The sequence below is a fragment of the Triplophysa dalaica genome, chromosome 1 (assembly GCF_015846415.1).
Source record: "Triplophysa dalaica isolate WHDGS20190420 chromosome 1, ASM1584641v1, whole genome shotgun sequence".
In the NCBI taxonomy this organism is placed as follows: domain Eukaryota; kingdom Metazoa; phylum Chordata; class Actinopteri; order Cypriniformes; family Nemacheilidae; genus Triplophysa; species Triplophysa dalaica.
The window spans coordinates 20,601,608-20,629,602 of NC_079542.1; the positions used below are offsets into that span (position 1 = coordinate 20,601,608).

At 38.7% G+C, this 27,995-nt stretch overlaps 1 protein-coding gene across 1 annotated transcript; it reads right to left on the minus strand.

The window, feature by feature from the left end:
- Positions 1-38: 38 nt before the first annotated feature.
- Positions 39-27,995, minus strand: mtmr10 (myotubularin related protein 10). Its single transcript, XM_056746866.1, has 16 exons — positions 27,491-27,995; positions 27,029-27,089; positions 17,336-17,472; positions 16,505-16,577; positions 10,391-10,533; positions 6,964-7,057; positions 5,688-5,835; positions 5,068-5,155; positions 4,762-4,850; positions 3,360-3,490; positions 3,078-3,147; positions 2,834-2,904; positions 2,352-2,524; positions 2,089-2,259; positions 1,812-2,000; positions 39-1,634 (listed from the first exon to the last, which is right to left on the minus strand). Exons 1-16 carry the CDS (start codon positions 27,545-27,547, stop codon positions 1,032-1,034), a joined length of 2,298 nt encoding a protein of 765 aa, XP_056602844.1. The 5' UTR covers positions 27,548-27,995; the 3' UTR covers positions 39-1,031.

Here is a 27,995-nt window from a genome sequence, read left to right on the forward strand (position 1 = left end):
AATACAGTCCTCAACCATAATTATGAGCAAACATAAAATGTTTCTGAAAAGGCTACATATAATCAAACAAAAAAATATTACAGTCCTAGGAACCTAAAAGCAAAAATTCACATGTGCTTTAATTTATTAGCATTAAGGTTCTTAAATTATATACCACTTCAGAAGACTTAAACAATGCTGGTCCATAAGAATGCCTTATTGCAGTTCTTTAACACTGCACAAAAGTTTGAACAGAATTGAATTAATAAAACATTTATAACCAAATCAAAATGTATATCTTCCAAGATTGAATTAAATGTAAGATTTATTATAAAACCAGTAAACCAGCATTTACATCTTGCAAAGTGGACTATAATTTGTCTCTTACAAACACGTCAAGACATTGACCACACCTATGCTATGTCCAATCAACCAGCTGATTGGCTCAAGCAGGTGTCAGTCATTCTGGGCGGGGTCTAACAGACTGAAACCCAGCCGGTCTGAAAGATCTCCTTGTGAACACTTGCCTGCTATTTAGGTTTACACTGGTAAACAAATGTCACTTCCTACATCAATTTTTCACAATTTTGGTTATTCATATAAACAATGCTAATTACGTTAGACCTTACCAGAAGGTTTTAATAAGTCTAAAAAAAGGTTAGGATAAAAAGTTAAAATATACACACTTTAATTTAGATTTAATTTAAAGTTCTTCTTCCTTCCAGCTAATGCCACAAGCTCCACGCAGATCCAACAACAGTTTAACATCAGAAAAATAGTTTCCACAGCAGTGTAGAACAATTGCTTACAATCAGAAAGATGTGCGATTGGAGCTATATTTTTATTCATGTGCAAAAAATAAAAATATCCCACCCGCCCACGACTGTGAACTCGCAACAGACTGTTCAAATAACCGTCAGTACCGCACGGCAACACAATCACGAACAAAACTGAGAATATCTTCGGACATCTTCACGTTTGTCTCTCTTGACAGTGATTTGATCTGTTGTCCTGAAACATGATATGACCTCAGACTCCTCCCCACATGGACCTCAAATCGTCTCATTAGCCAGCGTCTCAGTAGACAGCCAGATCTTGGCACCATTGAGGAATTTGCTAAGAGGAGTCCCCAAGATGCCGGGGCGACACAGGTTACCCACGGGGGAGAACGGGAAAGAAGAGCTTAGGTACTCCGGGGGACCATGGGACTGATGAGGAGTCGAGGTCGCCTTGAAGTACATTTTGCTGGGCTCCACCTGAGTGTTGTTAGGAGTTCCTCCGGCCCCTTTATACTGTCTCAGCTGGTTCTGCAGCATCTCAATCTCATCTGTAAGTACAGAGAGTTTGTGAAAGACGGTGACGGGACCACCCTGAGGAATCTGTATCTCGGGGACCCAGCGCAGGAAGAAGAGCTTCCAGAGAGACAGGTGAGACGGCAGGAGCTGGGGAAGCAGAAGGCCTTGTAGGTCGGCGGGACGAGAGAACCAGTCCCGAACAAAGCGCTCCGAGGGGCTCTCCGGCTGCTCCCGTGTCTGGGACAAATCAGGGCGAAGACGCATAACAAGGGAGTTCCTCCGTGTCAGGGTGTCGTGATGGCTGAAGGATCCATTTCGGAGGGCGGAGGGCAAACCTCGCAATGTGGAACTGTAGTTTTTCTGGGGAAGAAACAGGAAATACTTGACAGTGCTATTGCGTTTGTGCTTCAGTTTTTATATATCGCTACATTGAAAATGTAAAATTAGCTTTTTGTTGTTAAATCGATAGTTTATAAAGAACCTTAGCATTTCTGTATGTTGATCCGGCGTGCAGATTATCAGAAGTAAAGCACTCACCTTGCTGCGTCTGTGTGTGAATGTTTTCACAGTGCCGTTCTGCACACAGGTAGCAATCTTGCCCACATACAACGGATTATTGAAGAGAGTCTGGTCTTTAAGACTGAACTGCTGAGACCAGTCCCACACAGGAGGAAAGCGGAGAGCCTGGTCCTGTCCCAGATGAATGCTCTTACTGATGGCAAAATCCTAAAGAGAGGGACATTTTTGAGGGACCATCACTTTAACACATAGGCTAAAGCCAAGCTAAAATAGTCAAAAAAAGAAGTCATCTAACCCTGCTGTGCTCTGCTCTTTGTCTTGGGCAGTTGAAGAGAAAGGTACTAAAGATGGGAAGCCACATACTGTCCCCAAGTACGGTCAGGTACACCTCAGTGAACTCGAACGCCGCTGGATACTGATTCCACAGCTGCCACACGCAGTCCAGAAACAGCAGAAACACAGGAGACTGCAGAGAGACGGCACGACCAATGAAGCCTGATGAACAGCGGGCCGTTCATGAATGAACACACAAGACATCAGAATGTGACTGATATGCACCTCCTCTCTGTCATTCTTCTTAAGATGATTGCAGCGGTCCAGGAAGCGATGTCCAGCCATCACCCACTCCTTCTGGATGAGACCCTGGAAGCCGTGCAGACTCCTGCAGTGAGGATCACACATCAGCTGCACCAGACAGGAAATCACACAGCTCAGGTCACGATCCTCCTTTTCTGTAGAGACACAAACAATCGTGGATTAAAAGACTAAATCAATTAGAAGTTATCATCGATGTGATTGACAAGGTGTCGATAATGAAAACAGAGCAAATGAAAGGAATATTTTCGATTATTTCCAACTTTGACAGTATTCAGATTTTGTGAATGTTTGGACCACAGAACATAAGAAAAATGTAAATATGATGCAAATAAATAATACAAACCATGATACTTTGATGCTGTTTATATATATTTAAGTTGTAAATATTTATTTCTTTAATAATCTACAACAGTAGCGAATATCTTGTATAGCGAGTATCTTACCTAGAAGAATGACGGAGACGTGTCTGCTGTCCAGCATGTAGACGACCTCCACTGCGTGTCGCAGAAAAGTCCTGTGAAAAAACAAGCCATAGCAATCTCACGAGTGTATCTCACAGCTACATCTCCACACAGAAGCGTAGAGAACACACAAACACATGCTTGTTTCTAATTTCTCTGGCACAAGTTCAAAACGTTGAAAGCTTGAATATGCTGTGGGTGACTGCGGAGTGTTTCACACACATACCTCACATACTCCATCCATCTTGAGCTCTCTAAAGAAGAAGGCCACTTCTCTTCGGACTCCTCAAAGGGATCTGTACGTGCACATAAAATACAAGCAAAAAGACAGAAAACGCTGAAATGCCATTTGTCAGAGAGCTAACATGTTTTTAATGGCTCTGAAACTAAATTAAGATGCCAAAAATAATTTTGTTTGACACTAGGAATGTCCAAACATCATTCTTGATGACTTGTCAATTTCATTCAATTCCAGTACTGCTGAATCATAAGATGTGTCCTGGATTACCTATAACACAGATTTGTCTCAGTTTCAGAAGAGCGGCCTGTATATCCTGGATGTTCGGGAGGTTTTTGTCCAGATCTGATTTGAAGACGTCACTGCGCAGGGGGTGGCTTTTAGTTATGGCACTGGAAATCCTGTAGAATCACAGAGGAATGTTTTTATTAATGGGTTTCATCTAAAACACACCTTGACCTGGTATTGAAAACAGAATTTGACTGATTGTATTTGAGGATGTATGAGCTATTGTGCCAAAAGACAGAGAAAATGAACAGGCGGAAAGCGTAACAATTCAGATATAATTAATTGGATACATTTAAAACAGCATTGTGATTACTTGAGATATTGAGATACAACCAAATCTACTTCCCTTAAACAATCTTTTTTAGATCTCTTCGGTTTGGATTTAAAGGGACAGTTCACCCAAAATACAAATTCTGTCATCACTTAAGTGAGAAGTTATGGTGACCCATGCCCGAAATGTGACCTCTGCTTTTAGCCCATCCAGTGTGTATTGAACACACGCACAGCATGTAGCGCCCGGGGAGCAAGTGGGGGTAAGGTGCCTTGCTCAAGGGCACTTCAGTCGTTACCCGCCGGCCCTTGAAAATCGAACCGGGAATCTTCTTCTGGTCACGACTCTGACTCTCTAACCATTAGGCCATGACTGCCACGAGTGAATTCACCCTCAAGTGAAAAGTTTGTCATCAAACACACGAGACATCAGAATGTGACTGATCTGAACCTCCTCTCTGTTGTTGGCATAGGGCTGTCAGGATTATGAAATTTGGCTGACGATTAATTGTCTAATAAATAATTCAAATAATTGTCTGCTTAAAGGCTTTGACAATTGTAACAGCTAATAAAATATAGATACATTAAGAAATATGAAAATATCTAGTAACAGTCTTTTCTATTAAGGTCACTATAGAGGGAATGAGATATATGGATGATGTTGCTGTGTAGATGCAGCAAATCTGGAATCACTTTAATACAACTCGAAAACACCAAAAATATAAATCTGATGCAACTCAAATGATGAAGAAATGTCATTCGAACGTAACAGTGAGTGTATATCAAGGACGGTGGGTGTAAAATGCTGCATATCACCCTTGTTTTCTAAGGATTTACAATAATTGCGGATATCTGAATTATTATTATTGCGATTATATTAAATAATTGACGATTATTTAATAATTATGACAGCGATAATTTTTTTACATATCTTCTTTTGTGTTCAACAGAAGAAAGAAACTTATAAAGCATTTTTGCCTACTATGATATATGATAGTCAATGGGATCCAAATATCTTTCTCTGTCTTTATCAGAACAAAGACATTTATAGATTTGGAACAACTTGGGGACGAGTAAATGAAGACAGAATATTCATTCATCAATGTTCTCTTACCTCTGTTCCACCTTCCTCTGTTGTTGTGGGTCACTATTGTTAGACATTCGGACCAGAGCACTCCCACTGGGGTGATTCCAACACCATAACTACATTACAAACACAAATCATTATCCTTCAATTTAGGCCCAAATGTTTGAAAATTTCCCAGATTTATTATGGCTAACTTTAATATACTGTACCCCCACACCTATTCAATTCCATTCTGCAATATTTTAACTCATGACTTTGTCTAAGAATCAGACTAAAAATGATATTTTCTTCTAACTCTTTCACAAATAATTTGATCTGGTCCACAGCACTCACCGGGATACGCTGAGAGTTAAAGTAGCAGGCGTACTGCTTCAGATCCTGATCTGCTAGAGATACCGGAACCACAAAGAACTCTGGGAGACTGCAAACACCAGGAAAGACATTAAACTTTATGGAAACAGTCTCTTGCACATTAGATCAAGAGTTCATGCAACCAAACCCCATCCAGACACCGTCAGCACTTCTGTGAGGTTATTTGATCTTTGTGTGGGTGTTCTAAAGACATTGACCTGTCACTAACTGTTCATGTGGATCGGTAAGATAAGTGCTTTCATTCCTGAGGATTATTGCCATACTATCCAGTCTGCCTGAGCAGATTCACATGTGATCATCTCGTCATTTCATCACTTGGGATCTCCAACCATCATATCATAGCATTTATTGAGACAGGTCATTTATACCGTATAAACACTGTGCTTCTGACTCACATTACAGGATCATATAACTTCATATTTAAACTTTATACAGTATTTTGTTATTTTTTTCTGCAACAAAAACCCTTGTGTCACTGGCTACATAACAAAGATTATAAGTACAACTTGCAAGTACAATGATCTTAAAACTGTTTATAATCAAAATACATCAGTATTATGTAAACTGCCATACACGCTCACCTGGGCGAGATGAAATAACCTTGATTGATGGAACACACCCTCCATTCAGAGGCACCTGTGCGCTTGATCTCTCGGTCCCAGTCAGAAGAACAGTCGAAGAGAGGGGTCTGCAGCCCCCCACCAGGGGCAACACCATTCACCCACTCACCTAAAAAAACACCATATTATATTAGCCCTTTTCATAGCTTTTCATTGCCATTTTTTATGTATTGGATGGGTCTCAAACACTGCTAGTTCAATTTGTAACACAACAAGCAAAACCAACTCTCAATGTTTTGTCAATGTTGACATAGTGTTATATGAAATATCACATTACAAAATCTTTATAGGAGCTGTATTCAACATTCACACCTAGCGGTTGAGCTTGGTATCGCATACCAAATTCAAAATATTGGCGAGGGTTTTCCCCGCCCCTCATCCTCCTCAGACTCAACCCTCACAGGAGTTGTTGGACAAGTACAGGAGTGTAATGGAAAGCATAAACTCTTACACGTTTATCTGATAATTTATACGTTAGTGGTTTTGATGTTGGCAAATATAACTCAGCAGCTGAGGTTGTGTCCTCTGGAGGTCGCATTTACGGGCTATATTGCGGTCTTATTTAAATATTTAAATAATAACCGTAGTAAAATTGTATATTACTCCTGGTCAGTTGTAAAATAATATAGCGATTCTTTCAAAGTTTGCAACGTTATAGTACCAGAAAGGGTGGAATCTTCTCTGACCCAGATCGTTTGTCTGCAATATGCAGTGATTGTGGCCAACTGGCAACCGAGCTGTCGAAATACACTAGTGACTAAATAGTCAGTGGGCGGGGTCACACGGACCAAAACAAAAACAGACATTCCAGCATGGAAAGCACATTTCAGTGTGGAATAACTAGAGCATTGTTTTTTGAACAAACCAATATATGAACTTAGCATGTTTCCTAAATGTCTACGAACATATTAATGTATTATTTAATACAGATATATGTAATATGTAAAAGAAGTGTGTTTAATTTAATGATAAGTGCCAACAAGTGCCAAATGTATAGATTCAAAACGGTGTTTGCATACATGCAGTCTCACATTCTGTAATTTCTAAAGATGACATAGATAGCCTAAATGCATCTGTTTCAATCTCAATATAGGCCCTGCTATTCATAACCAGGACTTTGGAAACACGCACACTTTGAATTCCCTGGAAAGTTTTCTTGTGTCTTAACTTGTATGTATGGACCGCTCGACCCATTTAAGTAGCGCTTGCTGTTGCTAGTAAATGCATGTTTTCATACCTGTTGATCCGTGGTATCGTTTTCCGACGTATTCGAATCCGAAGAGCAGCTGTGGGTCCGCAGGGTGGGAGTAATGAGCGATTGCCAGACATACCTGTAAGAGCACATCACACATGACTACAGGTGCAAGCGTTTTTTCTGCAAGACCGTCATTGCTAGCGTCACCATGGTTTCCTAAAATGACAGAACTGCGATATTGTGAAATTCCCCCCATTTACTGCTATAGTACGGAAATTAAATACTTTGGGAGTCAATAGAGGATGAGATTTGTTTGGTTACCGGCATTCTTCCAAATATCTTTCTTTGAGTTCAGCAGAACAATATTTTTTATGCAGGTTTAGAATCTGAGGGTGAGTAAATGTCAGAATTGTCCTTTTTGGGTGAACTATCACTTTAATATCTACTAATAAAATATGGTTTATGCTTCCTCTACCAATGCTAAAAGTACAGTGACATTTCATACAGTGCTGCTCTGTAACAAATGCAACAAACATATTTGTTATCTTGACACAGGCATTTGGCAGTGAAAATAACACATGCTCAAAAATTCCATGTACTTTTTAATAACAACAATCTTGCAATACTAAGATGCTCACCACACAACCCCGTTGGCAAATAAGTGACTGTATTGCTTTATAGAACTCTCAAAACAAATTACTACAGTGTTCGGACGATCCCCCAAAAGACGTGGTGCAGGTTTTTTTCTCATCTTCTTTGTTTTCCTGCAACACATGTTTGTTATCTCCCATGTTTATTCATTCAGAAGAGCTTGTCTGAGCACAGCTGTCAGATCCAAGCATGAAAACTTTACTACACATGCATTAGAGTCAGTCTAATTCATGTCAAAAGGAAGATTGAAAATAATAACATCATATAACTCCTGTTCCCCACAACCAAAGAATGTACTGAATCCTCTGTTTGTATTGACAACAGTTTTCAGACACCTGTATGCTGACAGTACATTCCTATGGAGGCAACAAAACAAGAAGATCAAATCGTGAGGAGAGAAAATGATAAAGCAGATCTGTAATTTACAACTGGATATTAGGAAATTGGCCAGTTGGCTTTTTTCCATCTTTCAAATGAAAAAATGAGTTTCTAGAAGTTAACTGCGCTCAGTAATAATTACACACGCTTCCTTTCCCCACACACCGGCGACGACGCATTCAAATCCCAAAACACCATTCCAGACCAGCACTTTAAAACATAAACACAGAGTTCCTCTTTTAAAGTCCAAACACATTAGCAACACTGACATTTGGCTTAAGTTAGAACGTCTATATAACTCTAGATAAGACTTCAAATAAATCAATATTCTACCATCATTTACTTTTAAGTGTTTCCCATAAATGAATAATTGAGTCTGTTTTGTGAATCAGATCAATTGAAATATACTGCACAGGTCACATGCACTCCTTTCACCATGTTTTTATATTGTTTCATTTTGAAACTTGACAGCTTTGGCACATCTGAACTGTTCCTCCAGCCATTGAAAACATCTTAATTAGGTCATTCTTTTCACTCTTCGCCCAGACTGACTTAAAAGGCAAAAAATGCACAGCAGTGAAAAGTCGAAGCGTTTGATGTTCCCACCAAAAGCATCACAAGCTCTGTGCCTCATAAAATAAAGAGTGCTCTGGTGAGGAATGTCTCTCCCTCCTGTTATATCTTCACCATAAAGCAGATAAAAAGCTCTCTTTATACAAGCTGATGCCATCACGCAATGAGCTCTGTGACTCACACCGGCCTACAAACCCATCTTGTTGCCTCACAACAGCTGCTGTTGCTCGGCAACCTGGAACTTTGTATAAAACGAAGTTCCACATTGTGGGCCGGACTCAATGGCTGTCAGAGGTGAATAGCGGCCTCCAGTTCCATCAGTCCTGTAGCAGAACGGATCCTGATTGGCCATTCCTGTAGCATGACTCAGAGCGAAGTGAACGGTTTTCACAGTATCTGTGGAATGATGATTAGTCATCGACCGTTACTCACTGGATTCTTAAAGGCGGCATTTAAACCCGTTTATGTTTTAGAAAGAGCAACAGGAGTTTTCCTTTAGGCAATAGGAAAATGTTTGACTGGGGGAAGCAATGCGTTTCACATGATGTTACCTAGCAAATATTCCCCAATACAGGACATGAACTAGGGACAACGAGAGGAGGAGGTATAGAAGAAGTAAAGGAAAAGGGGGAGGTGGGAAAAAGAGGTGTCAGAGTTCAGCTATAAACAGTCTGCCAGCTTCTGAGAATGTGTGAAGAAAGGGGGACTGAGGGGCAAGAAAAACCAGGAGGAACAAAAAGCCCTTTGAGGGTAACTCTCACTTTCTGAGTGCATAGAAAACACACACATTTATCCTAAAGTTCCGTTCCAGAGCTTCTCCGACTCTTTTGTTCATCGGATACGAGCGAGCAAAGTTTTGGATCTTGCGTAAAAAGAAAGTAGAGAGTTTTTTTCTGACAGCCATTCAAATATTAAAAAAGTCATTTCTTCACACTCATGTCATTCCAAAACTGTGTGACTTACTTTCTTCTGCAGAACACAAAAGAAGATATTTTGAAGAATGATGGTAACCAAACGACACTGGCCCCCATTGACTTCTATTGTATGGACACAAAACCACATTTTTCAGAGTATATTCTTTTGTATTTCACAGAAGAAAGACATTTTTTTCAAAGACATAATGGTGAATAAATAATGACAATGTTGCCTTATACGCGTACAAAAGGCAAAAGCAGGAATAGATGAATATAGCTCCTCTCTGACTAGTCAAAAAGATGAGACATAGCTTATTACAGGTCTGCTGTGCATTAGGAGTCCTCCAGACGGACAGGGTGGATGAAAGAAAAGCATCAAACTATAATCCCCTTTTCCTACAACATCTCAGTAGGAGAGAGCAGCAGACGAAAGGACAGTCTTGTCTCTTTGCTCTAGAAATATCGCAGGCCTATAGTTCTATTACAAATCTAAGAAAAGTTTCTCCACAGTTAAGCGAGGCACTGACAAAACAAACAAAAAAAACACAGATCAAAATTGATACAATGCAAGTTTCTACTTCATTCAAAGAAAAATAACTCAAAACCATCCTCGGGTTCCTCATACTGTGTTGACAATTTTACTTTAAAACTCATGTGTTAGACATGTGTGGGGCGGTGCAGTCAAAGCTTGGATTAATTTTTAATCCTCTTAAACTAATTGAAAATCACATGGAATGCAGAGGCACGTGGGCATGTGTGAGCTTTCCTGTAGATCAGTGGTAAGGCAACAACAACGGCAAGGTCGTGGGTTTGATCCCAGGGGATGTCACATACTTAGAAACAAATGTATGGGATAAAACCGTCTGCCAAATCCATACATGTATGAAATGTAATGTGAGAATGTTTCGGATGGCAAGAGATGAGCATTATGCTTGCGCGCATGGGTTGTGTACCTTTTTGGCACTCTCAGGTCCGGCCTCATCAAAGCGGAAGCGAATGATGCGGAAGTCTTTGCAGTATAAGATGAGCTCAGTGGGGTTAAACTTCAGCTTCTGATTGGATCCTAAAACCTTCTGCTTCCCCTTTGCATCATTCACTAGAAAAACAAACAAACATGTGTTTCGGTCATGATTACTGATTTACTGATGACTGAAAACGGTGAAACAGGATCTGGATATGACATCAGCCAGACTTTTGCCACCTGCGTGAGCAACAGGGTTGAATGTGCACATACACTTCCTGTTAAACCACATCTACACCCCATACAGTAATCTCACTAATCTCACAATTGAACAACTCTCCACTTAATAACCTGTATGCTATACTGCAGACATACTGAACAATGTAAACAAATATTTAAAATAATTTATTCAAATACAAAGTAATCTAACTTTATTCATGAGTATAAATTGTAAAGTAAGTAGAAGTATAATACAAAAACGAGTGAAAGAATAAGGTCAGATCTTCTTCCCTAAAGTAACAGACATCAGAATGTTATAAAAAGGAATACAAGTGAAGTACATTTTCACTTCTGTTCTGTTTTTAACATCTGTAGTTCTAGAGAAAAACAGTTTACCTCAGAGTTCCTCTTATTTAAGTAATGCTATCTATTAATAGACGAATAGTGAGAGGAAATGGTCACCAAATTAAATGCATATATTCATATAAAAATAAACTCAGGTCAGATGGTTCTTGTTCTAGTAGGCGGACACTAAAAATCTCTGGTGGTCAGTCTGCTCTGAATGAAAAGTTTCAGACAAACAAAGTATGTCTAATATACATAACATGCAAGACTTAAACTTTACACACATGCCTATTTAACAACTAGAACTGTGTTTGTGACATAGATACAGCGGAATCATTTTCACTGGATGACAAAAATAAATAAAAAACAGCTGTTTATTGTGTATAAACAGGACTTGATACTAATTTCTTGTTTATAGAGCAGGTGTATCAAAGCAAATATCATGTTCGCAAAGCCTCCAAATGACCCATCCCACACTGTCGGGGTCACTGTGTGCTGACAGACTGGAGCTTCAAAGAACACCGTGTGCTTTTGGCAAAATTGAATCTCTATAAAGGTCTTTTGTTAAAGCCACACGGGCAGACAGAGTATAAAAGAAAAAAAAGCAGGCTTTATGCTCATGCTCAGTTCAGCATAAAAATCCAGCACTTAGGGGGCTAAGTCAGCATTGAGGGGAGTGCAAGGATCTAACACAAACATTTTAATCTGACCAGACTCGAGCTCCAGTCTGACTGCATGAGCTCATCTACAGCTATACTGAAAACAGCCAGCCAAACAGGTTATGTAGCTACTCTGTACTGTCGCAACTGACTGCATTCTTAGTGGACAAAATCCAAGCAAACTGGGCTACAGTTATTCATTTAGGACACGTCATCCTTTCTGTTATGTTAATGCAAAAATTCTAGTAGTTTGGGAGAAGAAAAAAGGATAGAAATAAGGTTAGAAAAGGAAGATAGAAAGAGATACAATGAGATTTCATCGACATCTTGTTTCTCCTAAACAGCTTTTTGCTTAAATCTCACATTTCTGACATGTAAGTGGGTCTCACATCTCCTTAAGGGTTTCTGAAAAATCTGAACAATGTATCGACCAAGACAGGGATGTCAAAGTCATAACCGATGTCAAAGTGAGACGTTTCAGCAGGAATATTTCTCATTAAAGTCTCCAAAGACTAAATTATAGTCATATTTAGACATTACATTAACACTATAGCTCTAAACTGTTAAAGTATGTTGACAATCTTTTTGTTCGTTACTTTTGTACTTAGAGGAATTTTAAACCAGTGGTTCTCAAACTGGGGGACCTTAGATGGATCCAGGGGGCCAAAGATTTTGTGGCATTTATGAAATACAGAAACCTGTTCATTTTCATGCAGTCAAACATCAGAAAAATAAAGCCACCAAAGAACTGATGTTCCTGCATTGTGTGACTGAATATGTTTTTGAATTTATGAAAATTCTAAGTTTATTTTAATAAGTCTTCATTTGGGGGGGGGCAAAGCGATGCACTGTTGTTAACTAAGGGAAAATGTTTGAGAACCACTGTTTTAGACAAAGCTTCTGCTTACATATAAAATATAACTGAGAACTTATGAGCTCCGAAAGAGCAATCCCTTAGCAAACCCATTTCTTTTGAAGAGCAAGACAGAAAAGAACTAAAGCACAATATTTTGGGAAACATTTCAACTCGGTACTTCCACCTACGTCAAACGTAACCTTTTCAACGTAATTACGTATTGAAGTCGTGAACGTGCATCGTAGAACAAAGCAAGGCGAGAATTTCAGTTTGTAAAGCATATACATTTTTATTCACTGTCCACACACGTGTTGCTTGTGTAACCAAGACAAGAGTCGAATAAGAAGCAACTCCTTTGAGAAGCATTAGCAGTGATAGCAGCAAGTAAACAGGCACTTTTGTTGCAGTTTGGGATGTTAAAAACAGAAGAACAAATAATTTATTTGGATAATTCATTCGGAGATGCGTTTGAGACATGGCGCTATCTCAGAGTTTTCTAACCTGAGGGAGGGGTTCAAACAGACCAATCACAGCGCTTGGGGTCCACATAGTTACATTTTTGGGGAGGTGCATGTCAGGCTTCGGTGTATGGTATACATTTACATTTACATTTACATTTAGGCATTTGGCAGACGCTTTTATCCAAAGCGACTTACATTGCACTTATTACAGGGACAATCTTCCTGGAGCAACATGGAGTAAAGTGTCTTGCTCAAGGACACACTGGTGGTGGCTGCTGGGATCGAACCAGCAACTATTGATTTACCAGTTCAGTGGTTTAACCCACTAGACCACCTCTCCAGACTACGGCGTAGGTCCTACACACAAGTATAAACTGAGCTTAATTCATCGTCTGGTATCGTTTAAAGCCCTGCCCTATAACTGTAAATTTGGCCCTTCAACTTTTGGAGTCCATTGAAGTCCACTATATGGAGAAAAATCCTGAAATGCGTTTTCATCCAAAACCTTAATTTCTTAAAGAAAAAAATACATAAACGTCTTGGATGACATTGGGGTGAGTAAATTATCATGAACATTTATTTTGAAATTATTGAACATCTCTATAGAATAAATAAGTGGGAGCTGTTGTGCCTGCATATTGCTTATTTAAGTGAATATATAGTAGGGGTGTTACGAGATCTCGCGAGATTAAAACCAAAATGTCATCAACATAGAAGTAAAATGTTATGGTAGTCTTGCAAGTGAGAAAAAACAGACTAGAAGCTTTGCTATGACTGATAGCATTTTAATGATGGCTTCAAATCAGCCCTGATCAATTAACAAGAATTTGTCAATTGTGTTATTGACACGTAAAAGCCTACGCCTTAAATATATGATGACCCCATTTTTTCAGATGTATTTCCAAGAAAAAAGACGGTCTTATGTACAGAACAAAATGGTCATTTCAAAGCAGAATAAAAAAAAATCTATGAGAATTAAATGTCAAAGCCCTAAAACATACAATTAATCGTCATAATCGCAATTTATAATTTATACAAAATTATTCGACAGCCAAATTTCATAATTGTGACAGCCCTAATTCTGACTTCAACTTGTCAAAAAACGAGTTGGATGAATGATGTAGTATTTCTGTGCTTGATACACTCCCCAAGGTTCATAGGTTTCAGGAAGTTTTTTTCGAACATGAAATTCCGTTACGTAACAACTCTTCTTAGTCTATTCTTTGGCTATTCTCCTGGAAAAGCAGTGAGAGGGAGAGAAAAAGTTGTGTGCTTCGTTCAGGTGTGTTTGTTTATTCACTTCATTTCAGATGAGTTTTATATAAACGCTAGATTTAGAGACCATTGAAACTGATTGATGGAGTGGTCCCAGTGCTAAAAGAAGCTGGTCATGAACCGCACGTGGTAAGTGAACCTGAGTCATATGTCTGTGCTTTGTTGGGAATGGGCACTTACGTGCATTATGCAAAAAACACGTACTTATATTGAATCAACAGATATCCAGGGATAATACGATGATGTATTGTGTGCTCGTGCTATAGTTCTGCCCCCCACACGCGTTCAGGACGTCGCCTATTTTCGGAAATAAACGGACAGCTTTATCTGTATTTTATAAACGTGATCAAACTAAAGACTCTTCGAAGATACGAAGCATGCAATACAGTGAGGGAAATAATTATTTGATCCCCTGCTGATTTTGTAAATTTGCCAGCTTAGAAAGAAATGAAGGGTCTATCATTTTTATGGTTGGTATATTTAACTGATAGAGACATAAAATAAAAATAAAAAGCAGGGAATTTTTTTATGTAAAGGAAAAAAAAAATTACTTTGTACTTTGTGGAGAAATCCTTGTTGGCAAGCACAGAGGTAAACATTTCTGATAGTTGGTCACCAGGTTTACACATGTGTCAGGATACATTTTAGTCCACTCCTCTGTCAATCTTTAAAGTTTCTTGGCTGTCGCTCAGCAAATAGAGTTTTAGCCTCCTTCACAGATTTTCTATAGGACTAGGGTCTAGAGACTGGCTAGGACATTTAATGTGCTTCTCCTTGGCAATATGTTTTGGGTCTTTGTCATGTTAAAGGCACATCCAAGACCCATCTTCAGTGATCAATGTTTCCAACACTGTGCTTCTGTGTAGGGATGGTGTTCTTGGGGTCATAGTCAGCATTTCTCTCCCTCCAAACACAGGAGTCAATTTTGGTCTCACACCAGTGCCAGCGCTTTCACCAAAGCCTTTTCTGAATCATTTTGATGTTCATTGTCAAACTTCAGATGAGCCAGACGGGCCGTCTTGGGCAGGAGGACCTTGCGGGTGCTTCAGGATTTCAATCTATTATGGCATAGCGCAGGGCTTCTCAAAGTCTACTTTCAAAGGTCCAAATCTGAATTCACGAGAATGTCAAAGGTCCGGACAATTGGTTGTTTCAAAATGAGTTTTTAATACACATCCTTATAACTTTTTATAATGAATTAACAATTATTTTGCAATTAAAATACATTTACAACAAATCCAAAATTCAACATATTTGTTGATTCATATGAAGACCTTAGCTGTCATAGTTTTGTTGTCCTCACCTCTGTGTTGTGTGGATACTGCTGACCAGTCATCTTTAAAAGCTCGGTTTTCTTCGTCAACTTTTATTTTTTTAGTAACGGACATCTTCACCTATAGAACCGTGCACACACCTCGGTGAAGTGTCGTTTTATTAACCCGCTCGATTACGTCAAACATCATACACTTCCTGGATTTCACGGAAGCAATTGACATCGCACTATCGTGAGAGCGATTCAAAAGCATACAGAGCAGGCAGGTCTCATCTCTCTCTCTCGTGGTCATGTGATGTCATGCATCGATTGGTCTGAGTGGAGCGGCAAACAGTCAAACAAGCGGGTCTGGATTTAATTCCCTCCGGGTCCGGATCCGGACACTGTCTCAAAATCATAAACAGGCTTCTTATGTGTAGTTCTGGGCTGATCTTTAACATTTCTCATGATCATCTTTACTCCATTTGGGGAAATCTTGCAGGGAGCTCCTGACCAAGGGCATTTGATAGTTATTTTGTATTTCTTCTATTTCCAAATAATCGCACCAACAGTTTTCTCCTTCTCACCAAGCTTCAGTCTGTAGCCTATTCAAGGTTTGTGCATGTCTACAATCCTGTCCCTGACATCCTTTAAACCCTATTTGGTCGGACAATGTTGGCAGGCATCTTTTATATACATAACAAGGTGACTAAGGAGTAATTTCTTAAAGTGACAAGACTAATATGTGGTCCATATAGACACATAACCAATCTGTGGAGCCAGAATTCTTGCTGGTTGGTAGGGGATCAACTACCTATTTCTCTGAATGAAATCCAAATCAATTTATAACCTTTATAAAACATTTTCCCCCATTTTTTTTATATTCTGTCTCTATCAGTTAAAATAAACCTACCATAAAAATGATAGACCCTTCCTTTCCTTGTAACCAGGCAAACATACACAATCAGCAGGAGGTCAAGTAATGTTTTCCCTCACTGTACTACTTTGGGAAGTGTGTGTTCAGGTGTTGTAGAATTACCTGTCACTGCCTGCTCCACACACGCTAGCGGGACATCATGCTCACCCAGGAGACGGTGTGTGCACTGGAACCTCTTTAAAAAAAAAAGCACAATAGTCATTTTCCATTATGTTCAATTACTGCTGTATTCATAAGTGTGACTATTTGTACTTTTTAATCAAAAACTCCCAGTAATAATCATATCTGTCCTAAGTTTAGGGATGAATCATTATATTTTTCAAGTCTAACAAGTCACCCTTTATTCTTTAGTCATCTGTGATGGCTAACTGACTGTGGCTGATGATTAACATGCTTGACAGCAGATTTACAGATACATACAGGAAGTAGTGCAAACATACAGTAGTTTCCACTGCTATGGAAAAGAACTTTGAATTTTTTCAAATGACATGGTCCAAATTGTTTTTACAGGGTTTCTGGGTAAAGGGTTAAACCTTTTCTATTTGCATTGAAAAACAGCAAAACAAAATTCAGTCCTGTGGAATTGCTAGAGATGTCAGTACTGCTCTAAATGCAGATGTCATTATGAATAAGATTATCTGACACAAATGTTTTAATACAAAAAAACTATACTGATATATTACAAATTAATATATTTATAAAAGTTCGTTTACATTTATGCATTTGGCAGACGCTTTTATCCAAAGCGACTTATATTGGATAATCCTATACATTTATACATAGGTATGTGCAATCCCCTGGGATCGAACCCACAACCTTGCGTTGATAACACATTACTCTTACCACTGAGCTATTTGAAATTTAAACCTAAATAAAAACATTTTTAATAACATTATAAATTTTACATTAAAAGATGAATTTGTTTGTGGTTACCTGCTGTGGCAAGGAATTATGGGTAATGAAGGAAATCTTGAAGTTGGTACAGACAAGCTTCCCCCAAAGGTCATCCTGACAGGTTTCTCCTCCTATGCATTTCCTCACAAAGTTTGCTTCGTTCACAACGATCTCACCTGTGAAGCATTAACAAGAATGTGAGATTTCAAGTAAGGGAAAACAAATTGTATTCGCATTCTTTGTTTATTCTGTTTGAACATTATAACGTGTTAAACTCGGAAAATGTAGTGCTGTAACAGACCAAAAAAGTTATAACGTGGATTAGTGGGTGCAACACTAAATCTAATTTGTGTAAACAGATTTATTTTTTTTGGCATAATTTTCAATATTTCTTAAGACTAATCATGGAGTCTGAAAGGAACAGAATGTGCTTGGTGTTAAGCTGGTACATTGGTTTGGATCCAGAGTCTAAAATTCACACCTACCAAATGCAACATTTTTTTTTACTTTGTGAGTCACTTGCCAGTTGGTCATTTCCTTTATTGTGAACTGCAACATTACAGTCTATGAATGTAGAGATAATTATATACATGAGGGGAGTGATTCAAATATAAAATTTCTAATTTTTATGTCGTCCAATTTTTTCAAGTATGTCCAAATACCACATTAAGCAACAAGCAAAAAAGCTGTCCATAAAAAAGTAGTTCTAGCAATGCATGACTAAGACAAGCAATGAGCAAAAGTGCATTTTGTTTGCAAGATGGTTCTATTCCTTAACAAAACAACAGCAGGTTCTAGTTAAAGTCTGAATTAAGAAAGACGGTCCATCCTTCTGGATCAATAACCGCTCAGGTAACACACACTTGAGCCTCTTTATGCTGGTGTTCCACTGAGAGAGGACCATGAGCCTCCTTTCATGTGGGAAAAATTATGCCCCACTAAATGAAACAACCTGTTGTGAAGACTAAACAGTCGCATAAACTTTTAGCATGTTGAGAGTCATGAACACTTTTTTTTTAAACAAACAGATGAAAAGTGGCGGTTTCATCAAAGACATAACCAGCATGAACAGAGCCAATCTGCACAGAATATATAATAGTTAAAGTGTAAAAAGATAGCAGCAGGTGACTGTACTATTATTTACAGCGGTTTGAATGCATTTCAAATACTGTTATGTATAATATTTGTAATATTATTCATATATAACCGAATTAAACTAACAAATAAATAAACAAAGCTCAGAAAGTTCAAGGGTCAGAGAACATGTAGACATTTATAAATTATGGACACCCAAATTCTGCCCATATCTGCCCCTGCAGATTTTTTAAAGCTATGGTTATGGCTAACATCTTTACTTCCGTCTCTGGCTGAGCTCGAGAGAGCACATAAGACAGCCGTCACACCCACAAAACACATTTTGCTTAGATCTAAACATAGCTCACTTCCTCTCTTCGTTCAGAGAAATGTCCAGAGACATTAAGAGGGAAACATTAAGAGGGACTTGCATATATTGGAGAAAGATAATCAAGGCGCTGAGAGGAAGAGTTAGAGAGAAGAAAACACAAACTCCAGCTGTGATCACTTTGTGTTTGAGTGAGAGAGGATTTTTGTCAGTGTTGCTCTATCTCACAGCTGGGATTGCTTTCAGAGGTTACAGTAGGGCAATGGTGCAGGCTAACTAAGATGGAGGTTAGTCCCCGTGGCAAATAAAGGGAGATTTTGAATAAAAAGGTACAAAACTGGTTAAGAGAGTCAAACCAGTAAAACCAATTCATTTATGACTAGGTATGCATGGAATCTGCTCCCATGGGGTTCTGGAGAAAGCAGTTTTCCTCAGAATCTGAGCACATGTTTACGAAGTATATCTGTACAGGGTTACCAGCTATTAATATAATCAATTGAACTTAAGTTTCATTTAAACAATGTCAATTCATTTTGCAGAATTCCACAATTCCCCCCACAGCTTTACAATTTTACAATGGGGCTTTTTAACCTGATCTCCCCTATGAGATAGTCATGTTGCATGAAGTCACTGCAATGTGAAATGTGTAATATGTATTATTGTAGAAGCAAGAATGAAGCCCCACCCTTAAAGGACTCAATAAATGAGCACCTTCAACAAGTTGATATGATTTATTAGGGTCTTCATGAAATGTCTGGAACATATTTTGCTTAAAAATACTCGATGGCTGCGTAAACTAAACCCTTTTTGCCTCATCAAAAACAGCTATGCTCACAGTAACACGTTTTGGTGCATGTCTCTTTAAATGAAAATGAGTTACAGCGGACCTCGTCCCCCTTCTGTCCGGCGTGTCAACACAACACACGTGTAGTACTGCCATCGCAATGGTTTAGCTAAATAATCTGCGGTTAGTTTAGTTTTAAGCGTCTCAAACAATTTGTTTTGAGACAAAAAAAATCTGTCACAGCAAACAGCACATCCTAATACACTCACGATGTGCCTGTATGTTTGCCTAAAATCCACGGAATACGCACCTGCAGATCTCAGCGGAATTACGTGGATTTTAGTGCTTGTCATTGACCAGTTATAACATTACACACAAAATGTGAGAACATAACCAGTAAACTGTGACAGATTTTTCAGCCTAAAGACGAATGATTTGAGACGTTTAAAACGAAACTAATCCCAGTGTTTGCCCCTGTTCATTAGCAAAACAAACAGCTTGCCGCAGCTGAACATATTAATGCACATAATGTATTAACATGCATACAGCTAAATTCCAAGTGCCCATTTGACAAATGTCATATAAATATACAGTAAGTTTAACACTGGCTTTGAATGTTCTATTCAGCCCTTGACTGACTTTCATCGCTATCATATGCTAACGTTATCCACCTACATATATACGGTACATGTTAGTCAATTCAGACTGTTATTAAATATTACTTGCATCGGCAGCTTTGTCTCATTCAGTTGGTCTCAATCCCTCTTGAGAAACAACTTTGAAGCTAATCCTGCTTGTACTGTCCAAGGGCTGATAAAGCACTCTGGCTTGAAGTGATTCGCGTAAACAAGCAGGTTTTTTTACTTATAGTTTCTGATGGATTTCCAAAAAATAAATAAAAAATCCAATCCTGTCTCTTCCGAGGTCAGGACTCTACATTGCTTGTTAGAGTCCATGAACTTTCATGAAAGTTCATGAACAGAGTCCATGAACTTTAGCCATGATGTCACATACACCGCTGTCGCTTGTGAAGCGCCGTGGGTGGAATTGTGTAGATTAGGGGGCAGTTAAATTATAATAAAACGCTGCGTCTACGTCACATCAGGAGCAAAATCTGAACCGGTCGATTTCTCACATGCTTGCAGAGAAAGGCTTAACAAAACTGAGTTACTCGGATCTTGTTTTTCCAGGTTTTCTGGGTTGCTAGATGCACCGTGGTCCCGATTATAGCACTTAAACACAGAAAAAAGAAATACTTTCGTGCAATGGGTCCGAAATCGAAAACAGATCTCCCCAAAGCATACAAATTCGTAAAATATTAACAAAACATGTCCACAGAAAACCCACAAAATCTTTCTTTACTTTTCAAGGACGCTCAAAATTGACAAATTTCACACAGTTTCCTCTTCCAGTTACCGTTCCACAATAAGGCCAGTTTACTAATGACCGTCAGTACTGGTCCCTTGTGCACTGTGTGCGTCTGACTGCCATTTTGCAGGGATTAACCAGCAGATTAGTCTCTCTAATCTACCAATAAACAACAGCAGATACATATAGACGACTGATGGGAAGGATATACAGCAGTGGCGGCTGCTGATCTTTTAAAGAGGGGAAGCTCATTTTCGGCCTAACTCATAAAAATTGTCCATTTATTTATATGTAAATTCTGCCCTACGTTCCTTTTCAAGAAAATGCTCTGTAACCCATGTCAAGAGACATGGCCAGCAGTACATTTTCTTTTTCACAGCACTTCCAGTCAGCCAGTTAACTTTATCATACCAGGAGAGCTGAAAAGACCTGTTACTTTTCCCTATCTTTTGCACTAAATCAATCTTAGGTGTTGATCTGCCCTGCTGTTTAATTCTAAGTTTCACCTCGTAAGGAAGACTTTCTAATGGCTTTGCCAAAATCAGGTCGACAATATTAGCACTGTCTGCCATCGTGTGCAGTTTGCAAGCTGGCTAGTTCAGACTATATGAATTAATGAACTAACGATCTAATATATATATATATATATATATATTAAACTCAACGGGAGGAAATGTGGGAATTATGTTAGACTGAAACAATGATTGTGGTGTGAAATTGTGTGAAATATACGATGAAGGTTGCAGCAGTTTGTCTTTCGACTACACATGCAAAATCCGCGATGGGACTGAGTTGGAAATCGAGACACAGAGTGATACGCGTCATAATCTGAAGACCACGCCCACGCCCACACCAACAGTCTCTTTGCATTGCGAGAAGCTGCCGCCTCCTTGTCATTTATGATTTATAAAAAAAAAAAAAAAAAAATGTCTAAAAGCTGATATGTGACAATGTGTATAGCAAACAAGCTAAAAAAAAAAAAAATACGTTTTTATAAGCTGTCGATCCCAAAAAACGAGTGTTTTAGGACATAAAAGTGGATTAAAAAGAGATGACAGACCCTCCAATCATCACGCAGATGCTCGGAGTCCGGGCCAGCCCACTCCTCCATTCATCCCAGAGACGCTGAGCGTCCGTGGGCGGGACATAATCGCAGCATTATCCAATGACTGTCTTGTTTCTAAGCACTGAAAAAAACTGTTTAAAGCAGCCCCATTGAAGTCAATGGACGCTGGGCTTCAACAGAGTAATGCACTGTACGCTATGGGAATGAATGAGAAGGAAATCGAGTCAGCCGACTTAAGTAGCTGATTCTGAACAAAATTGTTTTCGTTCGAGATGAACGTGTTTAACGCATTTTTAGTCAATAAAATGTTAACATAAAAGTACATATATTTGACCATTCATTTTTTGACAATTATAGGGGAAGCTGAGCTTCCCTTGCAGTCCTAAAGAAATCGCGTCTGATATACAGATAGCTGTGATGGCTAATGCACTGCCAAATGACGACACAATACAGAACGTTTGCTTGCCAGGTAGACAACTTCATCCAAAGCAATTTACATTTCATTCAAGCTATACTTTACCTCGGGCTCAAACCAATAACCTTTACATTGCCAACACAATGCTTACCAACTGAGCTATAGGAACAACTACAGTAAAAGTTTTGTACGTATGCACCACCAACAATGCAACCATCACTGGTGTAAACTAATCACAAAATGTGCATAATACACCATATTGTGATGTCACAATAAATATATGAATGTGATGGCTGTCTCAAACCTAGTTATACATGCCAGCACACCTCAAAGCCATGACACTTGTAATAAACACTTATCATGAAACTTATATAGCTGTTCTAGACTTAATGCCAAGAATGAAATATTGTGTACTTTATTGTTGTATAATTGATGCTATGGTGCCAAATGTGTTTTTAATGCTACTTTTAATTTAAAGATTCTGTTTGTACATCCTGCATGGGTTCTTCTGACGTTAAAGTTGTGACTCTGATCTCCATACATGAAGGTTAAAACAAAACGTTCTGTTAGCTAAAGCTATAGGGCTAGTGAGAGAGGACAGAGAAGGCAACAAATGCAGTAACCGTAGGACGCTGTGTCCTTAAGGTGGGATCGAATTAAGCAGAGAAATAGTCTCCTGTTGCATTTCACACGTTAATGGATCAAAGCAACATGATAACAACAACAACATAGAGAGAGAGAGAGAGAGAGGGAGAGAGAGAGAGAGAGAGAGAGAGAGAGAGAGAGAGAGAGAGACAGAGAATGTGTGTGTGGGTTTGTAAAAGGACACCGTTCATTAGACAACAGCCATGTTTGTTGAGATGGCTGGTCACTTTTAGGCCTCCGTCTGTGTGCAGGGAATGGTGGAGAGATTTAAATGGACCATTCATTTCTGAAAGAATACTTTCAACTGAAATCTCACCACATGTTAGACCAGGGCCAGAGATTGCGTATGGCAGTTGCCATAACCAAGCATTCAAACAAAACAGTGGAAACAATATGTGTGCAAAAATGCCTAACAGTAACAGGTGTTTAATAATAAACTGTATGGTAAGGGTAGTAGGAGGTCTTTATTTTCGACATATGTCAATAAATTGGCAAATCAATTATTCTTTTTATTTGAACAGTCACACAACAGTCTCATCTGCCCAAGCCAGATGTATAAATCTTTATTTTAGATTTGCACCTGCTTAACGTTGTCGTTGGTGGTTGTCATGACAACATCTGGCTGTGAGTTTGAAGCGATTGTCACACACAGTATAAATGGTTTGACAGATGGTTTAGTAGTCGCCTTTTGCTGCAGAAATTAGAGCTTTAAAAACCACATTTTAAACGATATGAGGGTAAAGTTAGTTATCTGCAAGTCTTTGTGCATTCATTCAGTTTTCTGGATTCTTGTACACGTTTTGTTTAGATATCACGAGGTATAATTTATGTTCTACTTTGGAATGTCGTTGTTGTTTGGCCAAAGGAAATTTTGCCATAGCCTAGGTTTTAGCGAAACGGCGCCACTGTGTAAAACATCACAAAAAAGGAAGACAAAGATAAAACCATGTGTCTTTTAGGTAAATGTGAGCAAACTTCTCTGCATTCCAACCTGAAGCAATTCCTTTCACAGTTCACTCTGTGTGCATCAGAAACAAATGGTCTAAACAGAAAATATATCAACAATGAACAACAAAATGACAGATTTCTTCTCAATTTTCACACCTAATGGGATTAATACTTAAATATGCTTAATATGATGTATACTCACAGTAGAGTAAGAGCCTACTCATATCAGATGCCCAGAGACCACAAACTACATTTTCATGTGATTCTGACCGTTTTTCTTACACGTTTCTGGTTGCAGAATAAAGTATGCATGGGTGAAAAATATTGCTGAGAATATGGCATTTCTACAAAGGCACTGATAACTGAACACTGCTTTTGTGTGCTACTGCACCCATAAGTTCATGAGAACGGCTATATTAAAACAACCACCAAAACAAACATTTATGGCACATTCTTTATCACAATAGAAAGAAAATTTGTATTTCAACTTGAGACAAGATTGGTAAAGCTTGTGAGCTTGTGCAGAGGCAGCAGCTTTTGCCAGAGGGGAACTGGAATCCCCTGGTTGGGCCTGGGTTCCCCTGAGATTTTTTTTCTCGATGGGAGTTTTGGGTTCCTCACCACCGTTTGCATATTGTTTTGCACTATCTGCCTGGCCGGGGGGGCTGCTTTAGAATTCATACTTGTATTCAATGTGTCTCATGTACAGCTGCTTTGTAACAATGAAAATTGTTAAAAGCGCTATATAAATTTGAGTTGAGTTGAGTAAAAAAAACCTTGAAATTATAGCACGTTCCACTGCATCTTAAAGGGGTGCTACAACCATGTGTCATGTATTCTGAATTTCTTTTCAATGTTAAATGTGGTATCTTCTCATGCTTAACATGGTCAACTTGTCAAAAAATTAGTTGCGTCTATAATGTTAGTATCTCTGTCCTCAATACACTCTCCCTGTGATCGTACAGGTTTCGGAACATTTTTTTCGAATGTTTCTTAGTCCCTTATTGGACAATTCTGCCGGAAAAGCACATGGAGAGCAGGAGAAGGAGCATGCGCAGACGTCACTTTCACTTGTGTGTAGGAGAGAGAGAGAGAGCATATGTTCGCGAAGTTCAGGTGTTTGTTTGTTCACTGCATTTGGGTGATGAATGGTATTTAAACGATGGATAAAATGCTGGATTTGGAGATCGTTTGAAACGGATATATGGAGCCGTCCAGCACTAATAGATGCCAGACATGAACTGCATGTGGTGACTGAAACTGATGTCTGTTTTTTGTTGACAATGTGCTGTAGTTCAGCCTACCCCTCCCCCCCACACGCGCCAAATGATTTTGGAAGTAATCGTACAGCTGTATCTATCTTTTATAATTGTGGTCAAACTAAATACTCTTCGAAGATACGACGTATGCGATACTACTCTATGGGTACTCAAGATTAATATGAGATTGTCAGAAGCATAAATATTTAGGTTATGTAGAAAGTTGATGTATAGCAGGCTAAAACTGTCACGTGGCCTACAAAACACAGAAGTAATTGCGTAAGGGAGTTTTTGTTTTCATTTCGGTGTTGGATGTCTATTTTGGAAACAGGGAAGGTCTGTGTTGTGCAGCTTAATTATAAGGAGTGAACGTCTAAAAGAGTTGCCATACTGCAGCCGCCCTTTCTGATGGTTTCCCAAAGCTTCTAGGAACAGAAAACCTGTCAGATACCATCTCAGCCATCGAATAGTCGAAGCTGACACTCTGGTTGTGAACGGTTGGTCTTTGTGTACATTTGTGTATATCTGACATAGCATGGGTTAGAAAGGTAAGAGAACAAAAGCCAAGGTGACTTTTTAACTGTGATCCTTGAAACTACATGTACTGTCTATTCAAGATATGAGAATTGGAGGTAGAAGCTTACACACCCTTTGCAAATGTTGTTGGTTGTGCAAGATAACTGTTAATATGTTAATTGAAAATGACACAAGCAATTTACTAATATTATGGCCATAACAACACAATAGCAAGTTTTGCCTTGAACAGCATTTCTGTTTGTGGCCATTCCAGTCAGGTGTCTGTTGAACAGAAACAAAACTCAGGAATGACACCCAACTGCAACGTAAAAGATTAAAAGAATGCAACGACGCGTGAAAGCTTGTGCAAAAAGTCCATCATTTTCGAAATGTAAAAGCGTTAGTATTTTGTGTCCCAAGCATAAATATGAACTTGTTTAATATATTTTTTGTCATTTTGTCCCCATTCAATTTTCTGCAAATAAAAAAAAATGTTTTAAGTGATCTCTTAATGGTTTCAACTGCTGTATTTTTACCATTTTAATAAAAAACTGGAAGAAATCATAAAGTAGCCGATTCATATTCATGAAATTTAAATAAAAACATTCAAATATGTTCAAGTAGGATGAAGGAGGCTGTTAAATTATAATTTCATTGATGTTGGCATAGAAGAACCGTCAGGTTTTTCTGAGGAGATTATCTAACAAGAAATTCTTCTTACCTTATGAAATGTGCGCCTGAAATTACTTTCCATGGGAATGAGACCCTGTGTAAAATCCTCAGCTTATATAAAAACCCAAACACAACCAACTAGATCACAGGTTCGATATTTAAGATCACATTTAAAGTATTTTAATAATTCATAGGCAGCAGAAGTGCAGGAAATGGGTTTGGATAAGATACTGTTCTGTAAGGACCTCAGTGAATATGTTCAGGTCATTTTTGACTCATGTCTGTCTTTCATACACAATACACAACTTCCATACTCATAATAGCTTGTTCATCTCTCCTGGAATGGTAAAAAAGTCAATCTTGCTAACACAGCCTTCTGTTGATTTTCAATGTATGAAAATGTGGTAGTTTCAAGCAAACCACCGGACAAGTTCTTATATAAAGTTACTTGCTTATAAATTTACTTGTATATTTAGAGCCACAAACCCCAGCACATGAATCAACCATTTTTGCGGTTTGAACCCTGGTTACCAGATCAAATCTTCAACCATGCCTCTCAAAACTGTGATGATCTCTACCTGTCCGTGCACTTTGTAGTCAATGGGAAATGATCCACATTCATTTTTTTTCCAGAGAAATATTTTGAAAATGACTAACCTGGAAGAAGTTTTGCTTCGAGTTTCTTGATGGGAAGTTGAGGGCTTCTTTTCACATCGGTCTGAGTAAAGAATATTAAAAACACCATCACATACCCACTTTACACGTATCATCAAACACTGATGGTACCCAAAGGTAACATAAGGTACATTGACTTTTGATGCTAAATGATTATTAAATACATAATTATCACACAGTACGTCGATGGTATTTCGCTAGATTAAAAACAGTACTATGAAACATTAGTCAATAATAATACCAACACGTAGACACTGTAAAGAACTGACACCTCAAGTCACAAACAAAACGAAACATGTGCCAATATCAAAATAAGTAAAAACTAGACACTGGACAGTTCTCACAGAGAATAAAAGCCCAGATGAATCTTTATATTCGAGCATGATGAATGTGTCTGCAGTTGCTATGTGTTAGCATGCTAGTGTTTCATAGCTGCACACTTACCTGAAGAGGAGGAAGATAAGACTTAAAAGTCGGCCTAGTTTGTTTACCAGAGAACATCGTTTAAACAGCTCGACACGATGAATATGCGAAACCCGGATCAAACTGCAAATCCATCTACTTCAAAACGAGCCGGTTTGAACTGTTTAGGCGACTTTTTAGCATCTAGTCCACGGTTTCTTCAGCAGAGTACGTGTGCAAAAACATGATTTCCATAAATGCAAAAGCCCAGTTTGGTTTGCGTTGGTGATCTGATCTGTCCCGTAAAAGTCTCCTCGATAGCGGCTGTCAAACTCTGAACTTTTCCTGCTTTTTATGCTATAGCTTATAGTCTCTGCCACGCGAAACAAACACTCCACGTTTAGTCATCTTAGTAAATCAACAGTTTGATGTACGGGGAGCTGTGGTTTAGCTTCAACCAGATCATACGTGTTCAGTCTTTTCATTCACCCTCAGTTTTCAGTTCAGCCATGTTTATTAAAGAAGGAAAAGAATGGGGAGGTGCAGC

Bases quoted from the DNA above. Each gene is read 5' to 3' on its own strand.
- mtmr10 (XM_056746866.1), bottom strand. From the start codon at position 27,547: ATGTTCTCTGGTAAACAAACTAGGCCGACTTTTAAGTCTTATCTTCCT. The intron at 4,851-5,067 runs GTGAGTGCTGTG...TTTGTAATGTAG, and splicing joins TTAACTCTCAGCGTATCCCG to TTATGGTGTTGGAATCACCC. The intron at 3,491-4,761 runs GTAAGAGAACAT...GTGATTCTACAG, and splicing joins CAGAGGAAGGTGGAACAGAG to GATTTCCAGTGCCATAACTA.